A 17,154-nucleotide genomic window follows, 5' to 3' on the forward strand; every position below is an offset into this window, starting at 1 on the left:
GGTGGAGCTGCCCTGGAGTCCATTAGCATATTCGTGTTTACTCGTCCTAGGAGGGGGGCTTCTCTTTTCATTTTGTAAAGGGAGGAGAGAGGAGGGGGCTAAAGGGGACAGTGTGAGCTTCAAGCTTCTGTTATAAAAAAAGGCTAAAAAAAAAAAAAAAAATGTTCAGCTTGAGCATCCTTTAAGAGAGTAGAAAAAAAAAAAAAAAAGGGTGGGGGGTCAGGGTAGGGGGTTGGGGTGGGGGGGTGGGGGGTCGGTGGAAATTATCCTTTAAATGGGGAGATGGCTTGGAGTGGATATTTTTTATTTCTTTTAAGTTTCTTTTGTATTTACAAAAATAAAGAAGGGGAAAAAATGGAAATTGGTCCAAATATTGGATGAAGAGACCCAACTGATCAAGAAAAGAAAAAAAAAAGTCAAGTGCCACCCCCCCCCCCCCCAACCTCACCCCCCCCCCAAAAAAAAAAAAAAAAAAAAAGGAAGGAGAGCCTAAAGCTGGCCGATCGGGAGATACTCCAGGGCAGCAGGGGGGGGACCGCTGCCGGAGATGCTGCTGTTGCGTTGGCTGCTGCCTGCTGTCGGGCTCCTCTCCGCAGCCCTGGCCGGCGGTGCCACCAAGTGTGGCATGGACGAGAGCCTCCAGCGTGCCCGGAGGACGGTGCGGAAGAGTCGCAGCCTCCGCAGTGCCCAGGAGGGATCCTGCGCCACCAGCTTAGCCCGGGGGCGCCGCTCCGCCGGCGGACACCTGAGGAGCCACCAGCGGGAGGCTAGCCCCCAAGCGCCGGGGGCTGCCCTCTATTTCACCGGACGGGGGGACCAGCTGAGGCTGAATGCCACCGGCACCGAGCTGCCCAGGGACACCTTCACCTTAGAAGTTTGGCTCAGAGCCGAAGGAGGACAGATGTCCCCGGCAGTCATTGCAGGTAAGTCGCCTCTGGCTAGGAGGCTACCATTCTACTACTGTTTATTTTTATTTATTTATTTTTTGGTGGGTTGGTGGTTGGCAAGTTTGGGTAGAGGTACCTGGGTGACTTTGGATTTGGGATGCATTTGGGTTAATTCTGGTGGTCCTGTTGGAGGAAGGAGGACAGGTCCCCCTTGCAGCATTTTCAGGTTAATCGTGTCTGGGAGGCTACTATTCTACTACTACTACTTTTTTTTGGTGGTTGGCATGTTTGGGCAGGGATACCTGGGAGACTTTTGGATTTAGAATCCATTTGGGTCAATTCTGGAGCTCCTGTTGGAGGAAGGAGGGCAGATGTTCCTTGCAGCATTTTCAGGTTATTCATCTCTGGCTAGGAGTCTACTATTCTACTATTTATTTATTTTTTTGGTGGGTTGGTGGTTGGCAAGTTTGGGCAGAGGTACCTGGGTCACTTTGGATTTAGGATGCATTTGGGTTAATTCCGGTGGTCCTGTTGGAGGAAGGAGGACAGATCCCCCTTGCAGCATTTTCAGGTTAATCGTCTCTGGGAGGCTACTATTCTACTACTACTAATACTTTTTTAGTGGTTGGCATGTTTGGGCAGAGATACCTGGGAGACTTCTGGATTTAGAATGCATTTGGGTCAATTCTGGAGCTCCTGTTAGAGGAAAGAAGGCAGATGCCCCTTGCAGTATTTGCAGGTTAGTCACCTCTGGCTGGGAGGCTACTATTCTATTACTACAACTTTTTTGGGTGGTTGGCATGTTTAGGCAGAGTTATCTGCGTGTCTTTGGATTTAGGACACATTTGGGTCAATTCTGGAGCTCCTGTTGGAGGAAGGAGTGCAGATGCACCTGGCAGTATTTGTAGGATAGTCATCTCTGGCTGGGAGGCTACTATTCTACTATTACTACTTTTGTGGGTGGTTGGCATGTTTGGGCAGTGCTACAGGGCAACTTTGTATCTAGGATGCATTTGGGACAATTATGAAAATGTTTGGGCAGAGATACCTGGGTGACTTTGGATTTAGGATGCATTTGGGTTAATTCTGGTGCTCCAGATGGAGGAAGGAGGACAGATAACCCTTTCCGTATTTGCAGGTTAGTCACCTCTGGCTGGGAGGCTACTATTCTATTCCTACTAATTTTTTTTGGTGGTTGGCATGTTCGGGCAGAGCTACCTGCGTGACTTTGGATTTAGGACACATTTTGGGTTAATTTTGGAGCTTCTGTTGGGGGAGGGAAGGCAGATGCCCCTTGCAGGTTAGTCACTTCTAGCTAGGAGGCTAACATTCTACTACTACTACTTTTCGGTGGTCATCATATTTGGGCAGAATTACGGGGTGACTTTGGATTTAGGATGCATTTGGGTCAATTCTGGAGTTCCTTTTTAAGGAAGGAGGACAGATGCCCCTTGCAGGTTAGTCCCCTCAGACCATAATGCTCTCATCCTACTACTACTACTATTACTACTACTCTTTTTGGTGGGTGGGTCATTGGCATGTTTGGGCAGAGATACCTGGGTGACTTTGGATTCAGGACATCTGTAAATTCTGAAGCTCCTGTTGATAGAAGGAGGGCAAATGCCCCTTGCAGGTTAGTCACCTCTGGCTTGGAGGCTACTATTCTACTACTACTTTTTTGGGTGGTTGGCATGTTTGGGCAGAGCTACAGAGCAACTTTGGATTTAGAATGCATTCGGGACAATTTGGGACATGTTTGGGCAGAGATACCTGGGTGACTTTGGATTTAGAATGCATTTGAGTTAATTCTGGAGCTCCTGTTGGAGGAAGGAGGGCAGATGCCCCTTGCAGGTTAGTCACCTCTGGCTGGGAGGCTATTATTCTACTACTACTACTTTTTTGGGTGGTTGGCATGTTTGGGCAGAGCTACAGGGCAACTTTGGATTTAGGATGCATTTGGGACAATTTGGGACATGTTTGAGCAGATATCGGGGTGATTTTGGATTTAGGACACATTTGGGTCAATTCTGGAGCTCCTGTTGGAGAAAGGAGAGCAGATGTCCCATGCAGGTTAGTCATCTTTGGATGGGAGGCTACTATTCTACTACTACTACTTTTTTGGGTGGTTGGCATGTTTTGGGCAGATATACCTGAGTGACCTTTGAATTTAGAATGCATTTGGGTCAATTCTAGTGCTTCTGTTGGAGGAAGGAGGACAGATACCCCTTGTAGTATTTGCAGGTTAGTCATCTCTGGCTGGGAGGCAACTATTCTACTACTACTACTTTTTTGGGTGATTGCCATGTTTGGGCAGAGCTACAGGGCAACTTTGGATTTAGGATGCATTTGGAACAATTTGGAACATGTTTGGGCAGAGATACCTGGGTGACTTTGGATTTAGGATGCATTTGGGTCAACTTGTGAGCCCCCCGTTATGGGAAAGAGGACAGATGTCCCCATTAGCGATCGCAGGTTAGTCACCCTGGACTGGTTTGCTACCATTCTACTACTACTACTGTTGCTACTACTGCTACTACTACTATTACTGTTTTTTTGGTGGGTGGGTGGTTGGCATGTTTGGGCAGAGCTACATGCGCGACTTTGGATTCGGGTCAACCTGTAAGCCCCCGTTACGGGAAAGAGGACCCCCATTAGCAATAGCAGGTTAGTCGCTTTGGACTGGGAGGCTACCAGTCAGCAAACATAACTTTTTTGGTTAGCAAGCTAAAAAAACATAGGGTGGCATATTTGGGTGACTTTGGAATTAGAATGCATGTTGGTCAGTTCTGAAGCCCCTGTTGGGGGAAGGAGGACAAATGCCCATGGCAGTGATCACAGGTTAGTTGCTTAAATTTCAACTCTGGGCAAAAAATGAATATAAATAGTGCATTACTATTCATGGGCAGCATGGTGGCTTAGTGGTTAGCACTCCTGCCTTGCAGTACTAGGGTCTTCTATTCAAATTCCAACTAGGACCCGACCTGCATGGAGTTTGCATGTTCTCCATGTGCTTGCGCTAGTTTCCTCCCATAGTTAAAGCCCAGCTCCAGGCAAAAATTAAATATATATAATGCAATTACATGCATGGGCAGCACACTGGCACAGTGGTTAGCAGTCATGCATTGCAGTATTAGGGTTTAAATCCCAACCAGAATGTCTCCTATGAAGGAAAATTGTCTCTTAGTTGTCACCAGAAAACAGGTGTCCCCATTGAAAGATTTCCCTTTGCTTCCTGTCCTTTATACTCAACAGGAAGTGACAGAAAATACCTCCAATGTAAGGAAAAAAGTTTCAGTTGTCACTTATGATTAGGTGTCCCCTTTGAAAGATTTCCCTTGGCTTCCTGTTATCTAAACTAAACAGGAAATGAGAGAAAATACCTCCAATGTAAGGAAAATACTCTCTTAGTTGTCCCCAGGAACAGGTGTCCCCATTGAAAGGTTTCCCTTCACTTCCTGTTCTCTAGACTCAACAGGAAGTGAGAGAAAATACCTCCAATGTAAGGAAAATAGTCTCAGTTGTCACCAGGAACAGGTGTCCCCATTGCAAGATTTCCCTTGGCTTCCTGTCCTCTAAACCCAACAGGAAATGAGAGAAAATACTTCCAATGTAAGGAAAATACTGTCATAGCTGTCACCAGGAACAGGTGTCCCCATTGAAAGGTTTCCCTTCACTTCCTGTTCTCTAGACTCAACAGGAAGTGAGAGAAAATACCTCCAATGTAAGGAAAATACTCAGTTGTGACCATTAACAAGTGTCCCCATTGAAAATTTTCCTTGGCTTCCGATCCTCTAGACTCAAGAAGAAGTGAAGGAAACCCCCCCTCAATGTAAGAAAAATAGTCTCAGGTGTCACCAGGAACAGGTGTCCCCATTAAAAGATTTCCCTTGGCTTCCTGTCCTTTAAACCCAACAGCAAATTAGAGAAAATACCTCCAATGTAAGGAAAATACTCAGTTGCGCCCATTAACAAGTGTCCCCATTGAAACATTTCCCTTGGCTTCCGGTCCTCTTGACTCAACAGGAAGTGAGAGAAAATACCTCCAATGTAAGGAAAATAGTCTCAGTTGTCACCAGGAACAGGTGTCCCCATTGCAAGATTTCCCTTGGCTTCCTGTCCTTTAAACCCAACAGGAAATGAGAGAAAATACCTCCAATGTAAGGAAAATACTCTCTTAGCTGTCACCATTAACAAGTGTCCCCATTGAAAGGTTTCCCTTCACTTCCTGTTCTCTAGACTCAACAGGAAGTGAGAGAAAATACTTCCAATGTAAGGAAAATAGTCTCAGTTGTCACCAGGAACAGGTGTCCCCATTGCAAGATTTCCCTTGGCTTCCTGTCCTCTAAACCCAACAGGAAATGAGAGAAAATACTTCCAATGTAAGGAAAATACTGTCATAGCTGTCACCAGGAACAGGTGTCCCCATTGCAAGATTTCCCTTGGCTTCCTGTCCTTTAAACCCAACAGGAAATGAGAGAAAATACCTCCAATGTAAGGAAAATACTCTCTTAGCTGTCACCATTAACAAGTGTCCCCATTGAAAGGTTTCCCTTCACTTCCTGTTCTCTAGACTCAACAGGAAGTGAGAGAAAATACCTCCAATGTAAGGAAAATACTCAGTTGTGACCATTAACAAGTGTCCCCATTGAAAATTTTCCTTGGCTTCCGATCCTCTAGACTCAAGAGGAAGTGACAGAAAACCCCCCTCAATGTAAGAAAAATAATCTCAGGTGTCACCAGGAACAGGTGTCCCCATTAAAAGATTTCCCTTGGCTTCCTGTCCTTTAAACCCAACAGCAAATTAGAGAAAATACCTCCAATGTAAGGAAAATACTCAGTTGTGCCCATTAACAAGTGTCCCCATTGAAACATTTCCCTTGGCTTCCGGTCCTCTTGACTCAACAGGAAGTGACAGAAAATACTTCCAATGTAAGGAAAATAGTCTCAGTTGTCACCAGGAACAGGTGTCCCCATTGAAAGATTTCCCTTCCTTTCCTGTTCTCTAGACTCGACAGGAAGTACGAAGAAATACCTCCAACGTAAGGAAAATACTCTCTTAGTTGTTACCATTAACAAGTGTCCCCATTGCAAGATTTCACCTCTTTTACCATGATCATGATAAATTACAGTAATTGCCATTTAAAAAAAAAAGCCCAAAAAATTAATAAACGGTCACTCGTGTAGCTCTAGCCCTTGGCTTTCATCTGTAATGATTGGCTCGGCATGCTTGCAGAGAAAGAATGGCCCATCGCCCACTGGGGGGCCCCTTTGCTGCCCACTCAAACACGTTGGAGAAAGGGGGCCAAGTCTTGAGAAGCTCCTACTGAAAATCATTTTTGAAATTGCATTAGCAGCTTACATGAGATTTTAGTGATTGGGTTTGGAAATCTGCAGGATTGATTGCTTGAAACAAAAAAAAATAGATAATCAATCACACACAAAAAAAGAAAAAAAGGATTGGTTGGGCAATCAATAGTCCCTTGTGTAGCTCTAGTTGTTGGCTTGCATCCATAATGATTGGCTTGGCATACATGCAGAGAAAGGATGGCTTATTGCCAGCCAGATTGGCTTGGCGTGCATGCAGAGAAAGGATGGCCTATTGCCCACTGGGGGCCAGATTGGCTTGGCATGCATGCAGAAAAAGGATGGCTTAATGCCGGCCAAATTGGCTTGGCGTGCATTCAGAGAAAGGATTGCCCACTGGGGGCCAGATTGGCTTGGCCTGCATGCAGAGAAAGGTGGTCCCATTGCCCACTGGGGGCCAGATTGGCTTGGCAAGCATGCAGAAAAGGGTTGACCCACCACCCACTGGGGGCCAGATTGGCTTGGCACGCATGCAGAAAAGGGTTGGCCCACCACCCACTGGGGGCCAGATTGGCTTGGCAAGCATGCAGAAAAGGGTTGACCCACCACCCACTGGGGGCCAGATTGGCTTGGCATGCATGCAGAGAAATCTTGGCCCATTCCCCACTGGGGGCCAGATTGGTTTGTCCTGCATGCAGAGAAAGGTTGGCTCATTCCCCACTGGGGTCCAGATTGGCTTGGCATGCATGCAGAAAAGGGTTGTCCCACCACCCACTGGGGGCCAGATTGGCTTGGCACGCATGCAGAAAAAAGACAGCCCATTTCCCACTAGGGGCCAGATCGGCTTGGCATGCTTGCAGAGAAAGGATAGCCCATTGCCCACTGGGGGCCCCCTTTGCTGCCCACTCAAACACATTGGAGAAAGGGGGCCAAATCTTGAGAAGTTCCTGCTGAAAGTCATTTTTTAAAATTGAATTAGCAGCTTATATGTGATTTTAGTGACTGGGTTGGGAAATCCGCAGAATTGATTGCCTGAAACAAAAAAAATCATGATAAATCACAGTTATTGCAATAAAAAAAAAAAAAAGATTGTCAGGCAGTCAATAGTTGCTTGTGTAGCTCAAGCTCTTGGCTTGCATCTGTAATGATTGGCTTGGCATGCTTGGAGAGAAAGGATGGCCTATTGCCCACCGGGCGGCCAGATTGGCTTGGCATGCTTGCAGAGAAAGGATGGTCTATTGCCCACTGGGGGCCAGATTGGCTTGGCTTGCATGCAGAGAAAGGGTGGCCCATTGCCCACTGGGGGCCAGATTGGCTTGGCATGCATGCAGAGAAAGGATGGCCTATCGCCCACCGGGGGCCAGATTGGCTTGGCATGCTTGCAGAGAAAGGATGGCCTATTGCCCACTGGGGGCCAGATTGGCTTGGCATGCATGCAGAGAAAGGGTGGCCCATTGCCCACTGGGGGCCAGATTGGCTTGGCATGCATGCAGAGAAAAGATAGCCCATCGCTCCAATGGGGGCCAGATTGGCTTGGCATGCTTTCAGAGAAAGGATGGCCCATCGCACCACTGGGGGCCAGATTGGCTTGGAATGCTTGCCGAGAAATGATGGCTCATTGCCCACTGGGGGCCAGATTGACTTGGCATGCTTGCAGAGAAAGCATGGCGCATTGCCCACTAGGGCCAGATTGGCTTGGCATGCATTCTGCGAATTGATGGCCCATCGCCCAATGGGGGCCAGATTGGCTTGGCATGCTTCCATAGAAAGGATAGCCCATTACCCACTGGGGGCCCCCTTTGCTGCCCACTCAAACACATTGGAGAAAGGGGACCAAATCTTGAGTAGTTCCTGCTGAAAATCATTGCGGTAACAGCTTATATGAAATTATAGTGATTGGGTTGGGAAATGTGAGGGGTTAATTGTCTGAAAGCAAAAAAAAAAAATTCATGATAAATCACAAAAAAAAAGATTGGTCAGGCAATCAGCAGTTGCTCGTGTAGCTCTAGCTCTCGGCTTGCATCTGTAATGGTTGGATTGGCATCGCCCAATGGGGGCCAGATTGGCTTGCATGCAGAGAAAGGATGGCCCATCGCTCATTTGGGGTCAGATTGGCTTGGCATGCTTGTACAGAAAGGATGGCTCATCACCCACTGGGGGCCCCCTTTGCTGCCCACTCACACACGTTGGAGAAAGGGGGCTAAGTCCTGTGAAGCTCCTGCTAAAAAGTCCGGTGCAAGTGCCGAGTACGTGCTGACAGGTAGATCCATGGCAAAGCTATCCCTCCGATGGATCATGGGTACAATGAAGGGGGGGGGAATGCAGAAGACACAAGAGCATTGACAACCTTACTAGAAATGCAAGAAATCCGAGAGGACTTTTGCACTAATTTAGGGGAATGTCTGGAATGCTGAACTTTTGCAATGGCTCTTACTCGCTTCCAATCTCCCCAGCCAGTGTGGTAATGTACTCTTGTGCATTGTTTTTCTTGGCCGCCTTCAGGAAATGCAGGTGGATTGAGCCGTAAAGCTCTCCTGCCAATAAAAGTGTGCTGATTGTAAATAGAGATTCTGTAGTAACTCGCTTTCACGCAGCCTGCGTCACAGTGATGCCCTTCTACGAGCAGCGAAGCTCCTCCACTATCCCAGAGCTTCCAGGCAGTGCCCTGGACAGTAGTTCAGGAGATCTGTTATGCAAGTAATTAGGAAAGAAAAAAAGAAAAGGAAAACAAGCCTCCCGAATCTTTTGATGTGTGCGGCATTTCATGTGAAAGTAAAAGAATGTGCAGAGCCTCCACATGGGCTGTTATTTTATTTACAATGTAAACATACAGGCGTTGTGTGTACACTATCCGACACAGTATTTCGAAGAGGGGGGGGGGGGGTGAAGGCTTAGAAAATACAAGCTTGAGACCTTCTAGCGAGATCCCAGCGTGTGCCTTTTTTCCCTTATGAGGATTAGTTGTTTGCATTTTTCCCCATTGCATAATAATGACTCCACTATATCGAGCTTTAGTTGGACCTCATTTGGAAGACCGTGTTCAGTTTTTGTAGACCTCATTTGCAAAAAAAAAAAGAGAGTTAAATTGAAAGAACGAAGCAACTCGGATTTATAGAAGAGAGTGGAGGACGGAAAAAGGGGAAGCAGCTGACTGAAACCTTTAAATACGGGTGTGAATAAGGCTCAGGTTGCCAGTGTTTTCAGTAGGAAGCTAAGGTCAAGAACAGGGGGGGCATGACCTCATACTATATCCAGTTCTGAAGACCTTGTTTACAAAAAAAGATTTTTGGAAGAAAGAACGAGGCAACTTGGACTCGGAGAAGAACGTGGAGGATGAAAAGGAGAAGGGGGGCATGATTGAAACCTTTAAATACGGGTTCGAATAAGGCTTAGGAGGCCGGTGTTTTTAGTAGGAAGCTAAGGTCTAGAGCAGGGGGGCATGACCTCATACTATTTAGAATACCACGTCCAGTTCTGGAGACCTCGTTTACAAAAATAAATATATAAGAAAGAACAAGGCAACTTGGACTTAGGGAAGAGCGTGATGGATGGAAAGGGGAGGCACGATTGAAACCTTTAAATACGGGTGTAAATAAGCATTAGGGGCCAGTGTTTTCAGTAGGAAGCTAAGGTCAAGAACAGGGGGGGCATGACCTCATACTATATCCAGTTCGGAAGACCTTGTTTACAAAAAGATTTTTGGAAGAAAGAACGAGGCAACTTGGACTTGGAGAAGAACGTGGAGGATGAAAAGCAAAAGGGGGGCATGACTGAAACCTTTAACTACCGGTATGAATAAGGCTCGGGAGGCCAGTGTTTTTAGTAGGAAGCTAAGGTCAAGAGCAGGAGGGCATGACCTCATACTGTTTAGAATACCATATCCAGTTCTGAGGACCTCGTTTACAAAAAGAAATAAATAAGAAAGAACAAGGCAACCTGGACTTAGGGAAAAGCGTGATCGATGGAAAGGGGAGGCACGATTGAAACCTTTAAATACGGGTGTAAATAAGGCTCAGGGGGCCAGTGTTTTCAGTAGGAAGCTAAGGTCAAGAACATCGGGGGGGCATGACCTCATACTATTTACAATACCATGTCCAGTTCTTGAGACCTCTTTTACAAAAAAGATATTTGTAAGGAATAATGAGGCAACTTGGACTTGGAGAAGAACGTGGAGGATGGAAATGAAAAGGGGACATGCCTGAAACCTTTAAATACGGGTGTGAATAAGGCTCAGGAGACCAGTGTTTTTAGTAGGAAGCTAAGGTCAAGAGCAGGGGGGCATGACCTCATACTGTTTAGAATACCACGTCCATTCCTTTTAACCCAATACTTTTTAACATGTCTCTTTCTTCTCCTTTATGGTTTACTGAAGCCATTACAGATCCCACCTCCAATCATCCCCCAAGTTGACATTTACCACACAATAATTTGCTCTCCCTGCTACTTAGGAATTGGGGTATCCAAGTTAAGCCCTTCTTAACCACACTCCCAGGCCCTGGCATACAATTGTTCTAACCAGTTATGCTTTTATGTATTAACTGGAATTACTCCAGTATTTGGACACCACTTGTCTAACTAATTTTGAATGAACTATCCTTCATGTGGTTGTTTCACCATGTTCTGCTGATGCTAAGATTGTTCCCATTCTTGTTCCAAAACTGGATGATTGTACCGATTTTTTAAGCCACAAAATTTCATTGTGACACGTTCTTTGTCTTTCATTCTTCTCCATTTCAGTAAAATATTTGAACAAGAATACCATGTCCAGTTCTGGAGACCTCGTTTACAAAAATAAATATATAAGAAAGAACATCTTTACATATGATCGTGAATAAGGCTCAGGAGGGCAGTATTTTCAGTAGGAAGCTAAGGTCAAGAACAGGGGGGCATGACCTCAACCATTCATAATACTATATCTAGTTCTGAAGACCTTGTTTACGAAAAGATATGTGTAAGAAAGAACAAGGCAACCTGGACTCGGAGAAAAACGTGGAGGATGGAATGGAAAAAGGGGGCATGATTGAACCCTTGAAATACGAGTGTGAATAAGGATCAGGAGGCCAGTGTTTTCAGTAGGAAGCTAAGGTCAAGAACAGGGGGGGCATGACCTCAAACCATTCATAATACTATATCCAGTTCTGAAGACCTTATTTACAAAAAGATATGTGTAAGAAAGAACGAGGCAACCTGGACTCAAGAAGGGCAAGAACAGGGGGACATGACCTCATACTAATTAGAATACCATGTCCCGTTCTGGAGACCTCCTTTACAAAAAATATATTTTTAAGATAGAACGAAGCAACTTGAACTTGGAGAAGTGCGTGGAGGATGGAAAAGGAAAGGGGCCATGACTTAAACCTTTAAATACGGTTGTGAATAAGGCTTGGGAGGCCAGTGTATTTAGTAGGAAGGTCAGGAGCAGGAGGGCATGACCTCATGCTATTTAGAATACCATGTCCAGTTCTGGAGACCTTGCATACAAAAATAAATTTACAAGAAAGAAAAAGGCAACTTGGACTTGGAGAAGAGCATGGAGGATGGAAAGGGGAGGCATGACTGAACCCTTTAAATACTGTTGTGAATAAGGCTCAGGAGGGCAGTTGGAAGCTAAGATCTACAGTAAGAGAAGGAGGGCACGATCTCATACTATTTGGAATCCCATGTACATTTTTTTTCTGCCAGTGGCCAACTTTTTTGTAAAGCCAATCCTAGCGGCTAATTAGCTGCTGGATTGCTTTTAGAAGCCCCCCACCGCTGCTTTCTGGTGCTTCTCCGGGTTCTGCATCCCACTGGAGAACCCAGAACTGAAGCCGGTGCTTGCTTGGGACCTTTGTGACCCTGATAACTCCGCCACTGGTGTCAGTCTTTTTTTTATTCTTGCTATTTTATTTTTATTATTTTTTTTTTACCCTTTTATTTTATTTATCTTTTACAAGACCTCTGAAAATTCACCTTTGAGACAGAGAAAGGAGATTGACGACACAGCCCTCAGCAGTCTTAGTAGCACAGAATGAATCAACAGGAAGAGCTCTGTACAGAGGCTTCCAGTTCGGTAACAAGCTGAAGCATAGAAAACACAGTTTACTATGCTTCATATATGAATGGATATAGTCAGTGAGCAGTACCACTCACTGACTCTGTCCATTCTGAAAAGGAAGGGGCTGGTAAATTTCACACGCAGTGGTGGTTTTTTTTTTTTTTGGGGGGGGGGGGGCGGCGAACAACACCCTCCCCACCAGGGCCACCGGTGGAGTGGCACTACACCCCCCTCAACACAACCCCCCAACCCACCCACCACTACCTGCTGTCCTTACCCTGGATGCGGGCAATGAGCTGCTCCAGTGACTGGTGTCCTCTCGTGGAGCAGCTTCCACGGTGTCTCCTCTCTCCTCCTCCCAGAGCTAGGCGTCCAATAGAATCGCCTGACATTTTGGCCAATCGGGAAACAAGTTTCATACCTGCTTCCTGAATGGCTGGGAGGAGGATCAGTGTTGCATCAGCGAATTTTCATTACCTGGATGGGCTCCAGACGCAATGCTCTGCGTCCCGAGTCCACGCTATTTTGAAGCCTATTAAAGCCTATGGCTCTAATCAGGTTCTTCAAAAAAAAAACCCTGGCCTCTCTAATTCAATTTCCCGGTGACCCGAAAAGGGGCCGGACACATGAATAGGGGGCGGCCGTGACAACCATGGATAGATTCATGCTATGCATAAATCTATTCACTGCAATTAGGGGGTGGCGAGGTGTCAGAAACCATTAAATCAGGCCGAGACAGAAGTACAGTTAAATCACACTTGTTTAATAATCAAAGTAAAAAGAACAAACGTAGTCGAAACATAGCCAAAGTTCGGTAACTGGAATGGATAGTCAGCCAAGCCAGAAGTCAGGGATCAATGTAGTGGAACAGCAAGCAGGATCTGGAGCCAGAAGGGATGTCAGCAAAGAAAGTCCTTAAACAGGAATGCAGGAGATAGTCTCTGTGATGTTGACCAAGGCGAAGGCAGAGATCATCTGGGCTGAACGGCTTAAGTAGGAAGGACTGATGAGCAGGATATCATCAACAGCTGAGTAACTGTGGAGAGAGATAGGAGCTGGCAATTAGCCGACAGCTGAGTGGCCAGCTCTGAGAAGGAAGGGCGGAGCCCAGCCCTGACATGAGGATGGGGGGGGGTGGTGCACGGGCGCCCCTATTGGACGGGCCACCCCTGTTCACACGCATACATTAACTGCGATTGCACCACACATGTGAGGTATCGCCGCGAACGCCAGAGCGAGAGCAATAATTCTAGCACCAGACCTCCTCGGTAACTCTCCACTGGTAACCTGTAGAGGCTTTTAAATCGTCGCCCATGGAGGTTTTTTAAATGGGCAATTTTAAAGCGTGACATGTTACATATCCATTTACTCGGCGTAGCACCGTCTTTTAGATTTTACCAAACGATTGGGTATTATATTGTTTTTGTGTGTATTATTAAAGTGTAAACGTAGAATAAAAAAAAAAGGAACAAACTTGAACAAGATCGTGGTCTTTTCTTGCCATGTGTTTATGTGTTTGCATGACATATGTAACACTTCGTAGAATACGGCACATAATTGCTCCTTGCGATGGAGTTGGCGTTGGCAGTAATAGCAAAAGAAGAAGTTCGAGACAAAGCGCCATTCGTTATTTCCTTTAGTTAAAAGTGGAAAACGATCGTATTTGAAGCGTAGCTTAATTATTCATGACGAGAGGGGATAAAGGGAGACAGAGAGAGATGGAGCACGAGACGAGAGAGAGAGGAGACCAGGGCTGAGATAGGGAAAAGAAAAGCCAGAGATGAACTCAGATAGCCCCGTCCTCCTGGTTTCTACTCTCCCCTAAGGCTATGTTGATATGGGATGCCTTTCGTTGATTGCAGGAGACCCCTTCAGGCTGCTTTCATCTAACCTTGCCTGGAGAATGCAAATATTCAGTGTTATTGTGAGAGAAGTGTGTGGTTTTTGCTGTGCGGAGGGAGTTCAGACTGACGCATCAATGGATATTATGAAGTCTTGTCGTTGTGTGGGAGATCAGGGTGGTGCCTGTGTGTGTGTGTGGGAGGTGAAGGTGGTGTGGAGGAAGAAGTCATAGAAACCACATGAGGGGGTAGGTTCCACTATGTTGACCTATCAAGCAGATGTATTGGCTGGCTCCTCCAGAGGCTCTCGATTTACAACCACTAATGGAAATAGGGCCATACATTGGGCTTTAGGGCACTATATAAACTCCGATCTGTTACGTTTTACCTAACAGTTGGTCTACTGGTTTTGGTTTTGGTTTTAAGATGAATTATCTGTTCAATCGTTAAAGCCCGACTCCAGGAAACCTAAAAATTCTGCCTCGCAGTGCAGCTATGTTTAGTTTAGGGAAGCTTCTCTTCTCTACCTTTTGAAGATGAAGGAACCTTTGACATAACGTTCAGGGCTCAGGGAACCCCTGATGATGATTACTATGTCTACAGCTCACTGTGCATTAGTGTGATGGTCAGTGAGAAGAACGCTCCTTACATTGGTGGTCAGTGGGAAGAATGTTCCTTACATTGGTGGTCAGTGGGAAGAATGCTCCTTACATTGGTGATCAGTGGGAAGAATGTTCCTTATATTCCTTACATTGGTGGTCAGTGGGAAGAATGTTCCTTACATTGGTGATCAGTGGGAAGAATGTCCCTTACATTGGTGGTCAGTGAGAAGAATGTCCCTTACATTGGTGGTCAGTGGGAAGAATGTTCCTTACATTGGTGATCAGTGGGAAGAATGTTCCTTACATTGGTGATCAGTGAGAAGAATGTTCCTTACATTGGTGATCAGTGAGAAGAATGTTCCTTACATTGGTGATCAGTGAGAAGAATGCTCCTTACATTGGTGATCAGTGAGAAGAATGTTCCTTATATTCCTTACATTGGTGATCAGTGAGAAGAATGTTCCTTACATTGGTGATCAGTGAGAAGAATGTCCCTTACATTGGTGATCAGTGAGAAGAATGTTCCTTACATTGATGATCAGTGAGAAGAATGTTCCTTACATTGGTGATCAGTGGGAAGAATGTACCTTACATTGGTGATCAGTGAGAAGAATGCTCCTTACATTGGTGATCAGTGAGAAGAATGCTCCTTACATTGGTGATCAGTGGGAAGAATGTTCCTTACATTGGTGATCGGTGAGAAGAATGTCCCTTACATTGGTGATCAGTGGGAAGAATGCTCCTTACATTGGTGGTCAGTGAGAAGAATGTTCCTTACATTGGTGATCAGTGGGAAGAGAAGTGGCTTGCGCATTTTTGATGCGTTCTGGTACATTTTTTCCCTCTTTTTTTTCTTCACCATAAATAAGGACAGGTGCTTTCCGGTGTGTTTTTTGTGTGTTTTTTAGGTGCATTTCGGTGCATCTTTAGAGTGTTTTACCGTGTTCCAGTTCAGTTCAGTGCAGTAAAAATGCAACATGGTCTACTTTTTTTTTGTCTGGAACCAGAACGCACTGGGACTGACTGCACTGGTGGGAACTATGCCATTGGAAACCATATAACCTATTATCCATGCGTTTTTGATGCAGAAAAAGACCCCGCACTGGACTGTATGTGGTGTGAGCCGGCCCTTAAGGTGAAGAAAAAAAAAGGGGGGAAAAACGCACCGGAATGCATCAAAAAAGCATAAAAATTGGGCATGTAGAAAGGCAGGGCTTGACAAATTTGAATCTAGGAGCCAGCTAAAAAAATTAGGAGCCAGGCACCTGGAGCATTGTGTGTCCGGGGCGACGGGCTATAGAAATTTGACAACAAATTGGCAGCTTCATATATTCAGCAAAGAGACATTCCCATATAGTATAAAGAGACAACCCAATCTAGTAGAGACATCCCCATCTACTCAGCAAAGAGACAGCCCAATACAGCAAAGAAACATTCCCATACAGCAAAGAGACAGCCCAATCCAGCAAAGAGACATCACCTCCAGCAAAGAAACATCCCAATCCAGCTGCGAGACATCCCCATATAGTAAAGAGACAGCCCAATCCAGCAGAGACATCCCCATATATTCAGCAAAAAAGACATTACCATATTGCAAGGAGACATTCCTATATAGCAAAGAGACAGCCCAATCCAGCAAAGAGACATCCCGATCCAGCAAAGAGGCAGCTCTATATAGCAAAGAGACATCTCCTCCAGCAAAAAGACAGAACCATATAGCAAAGAGACAGCTCCATATAACAAAGAAACAGCCCAATCCAGCAAAGAGTCATCCCCATCCAGCAAAGATACAGCTCCGTATAACAAAGAGACAGCTCCATATTGCAAAGAGACAGTCCAGTCCAGCAAAGAGACGTCCCATCCAGCAAAGAGACATCCCCTTCGGCAAAGAGACATCCCCTTAAGCAAAGAAACTGCTCAATCCAGCGAAGGGACATCACCCCAGCAAAGAGAACCACCAATCTAGCAAAGAGGCAGCCCAATCCAGCAGAGACATCCCCATATATTCAGCAAAGAGACAACCCAATGCAGGAAAGATACATTCTCATATAGTAAAGAGACATTCCCATATAGCAAAGAGACATCCCCTCCAGCAAAGAGACATCCCCATCCAGCAAAGAGAAAGCTCCATATAGCAAAGAGACATCCCCTCCAGCAAAGACACATCCCCTCCAGCAAAGAAACAGAACCATATAGAAAACAGACAGCTCCATATAGAAAAGAGACAGCCTAATCCAGCAAAGGGACATCCTCTTCCAGCAAAGAGACATCCCAATCCAGCAAAGAGACATCCCCATCCAGCAAAGAGAAAGCTCCATATAGCAAAGAGACATCCCCTCTAGCAAAGAGACATCCCCTCCAGCAAAGAGACAGAACCATAGAGCAAAGAGACAGCTCCATATAGCAAAGAGACAGTCTAATCCAGAAAAGGGACATCCTCATCCAGCAAGCAGACATCTCCACTTAGAAAAGAGACCGCTCCA

General features: G+C 45.7%; 1 protein-coding gene across 1 annotated transcript in view; it reads left to right on the top strand.

The window, feature by feature from the left end:
• The first annotated feature begins 477 nt into the window (after positions 1 to 477).
• Positions 478 to 17,154, top strand: part of PAPPA (pappalysin 1) — a 320,719-nt gene continuing 304,042 nt past the window's right edge. Inside the window, exon 1 of the mRNA XM_073600688.1 lies at positions 478 to 923. Within this exon, the coding sequence (XP_073456789.1) occupies positions 548 to 923 (376 nt within the window). The 5' untranslated portion in view covers positions 478 to 547. The remainder of the gene's footprint in view (positions 924 to 17,154) is intronic.

Source organism: Aquarana catesbeiana, linkage group LG09 (assembly GCF_042186555.1).
Source record: "Aquarana catesbeiana isolate 2022-GZ linkage group LG09, ASM4218655v1, whole genome shotgun sequence".
NCBI classification, from domain to species: domain Eukaryota; kingdom Metazoa; phylum Chordata; class Amphibia; order Anura; family Ranidae; genus Aquarana; species Aquarana catesbeiana.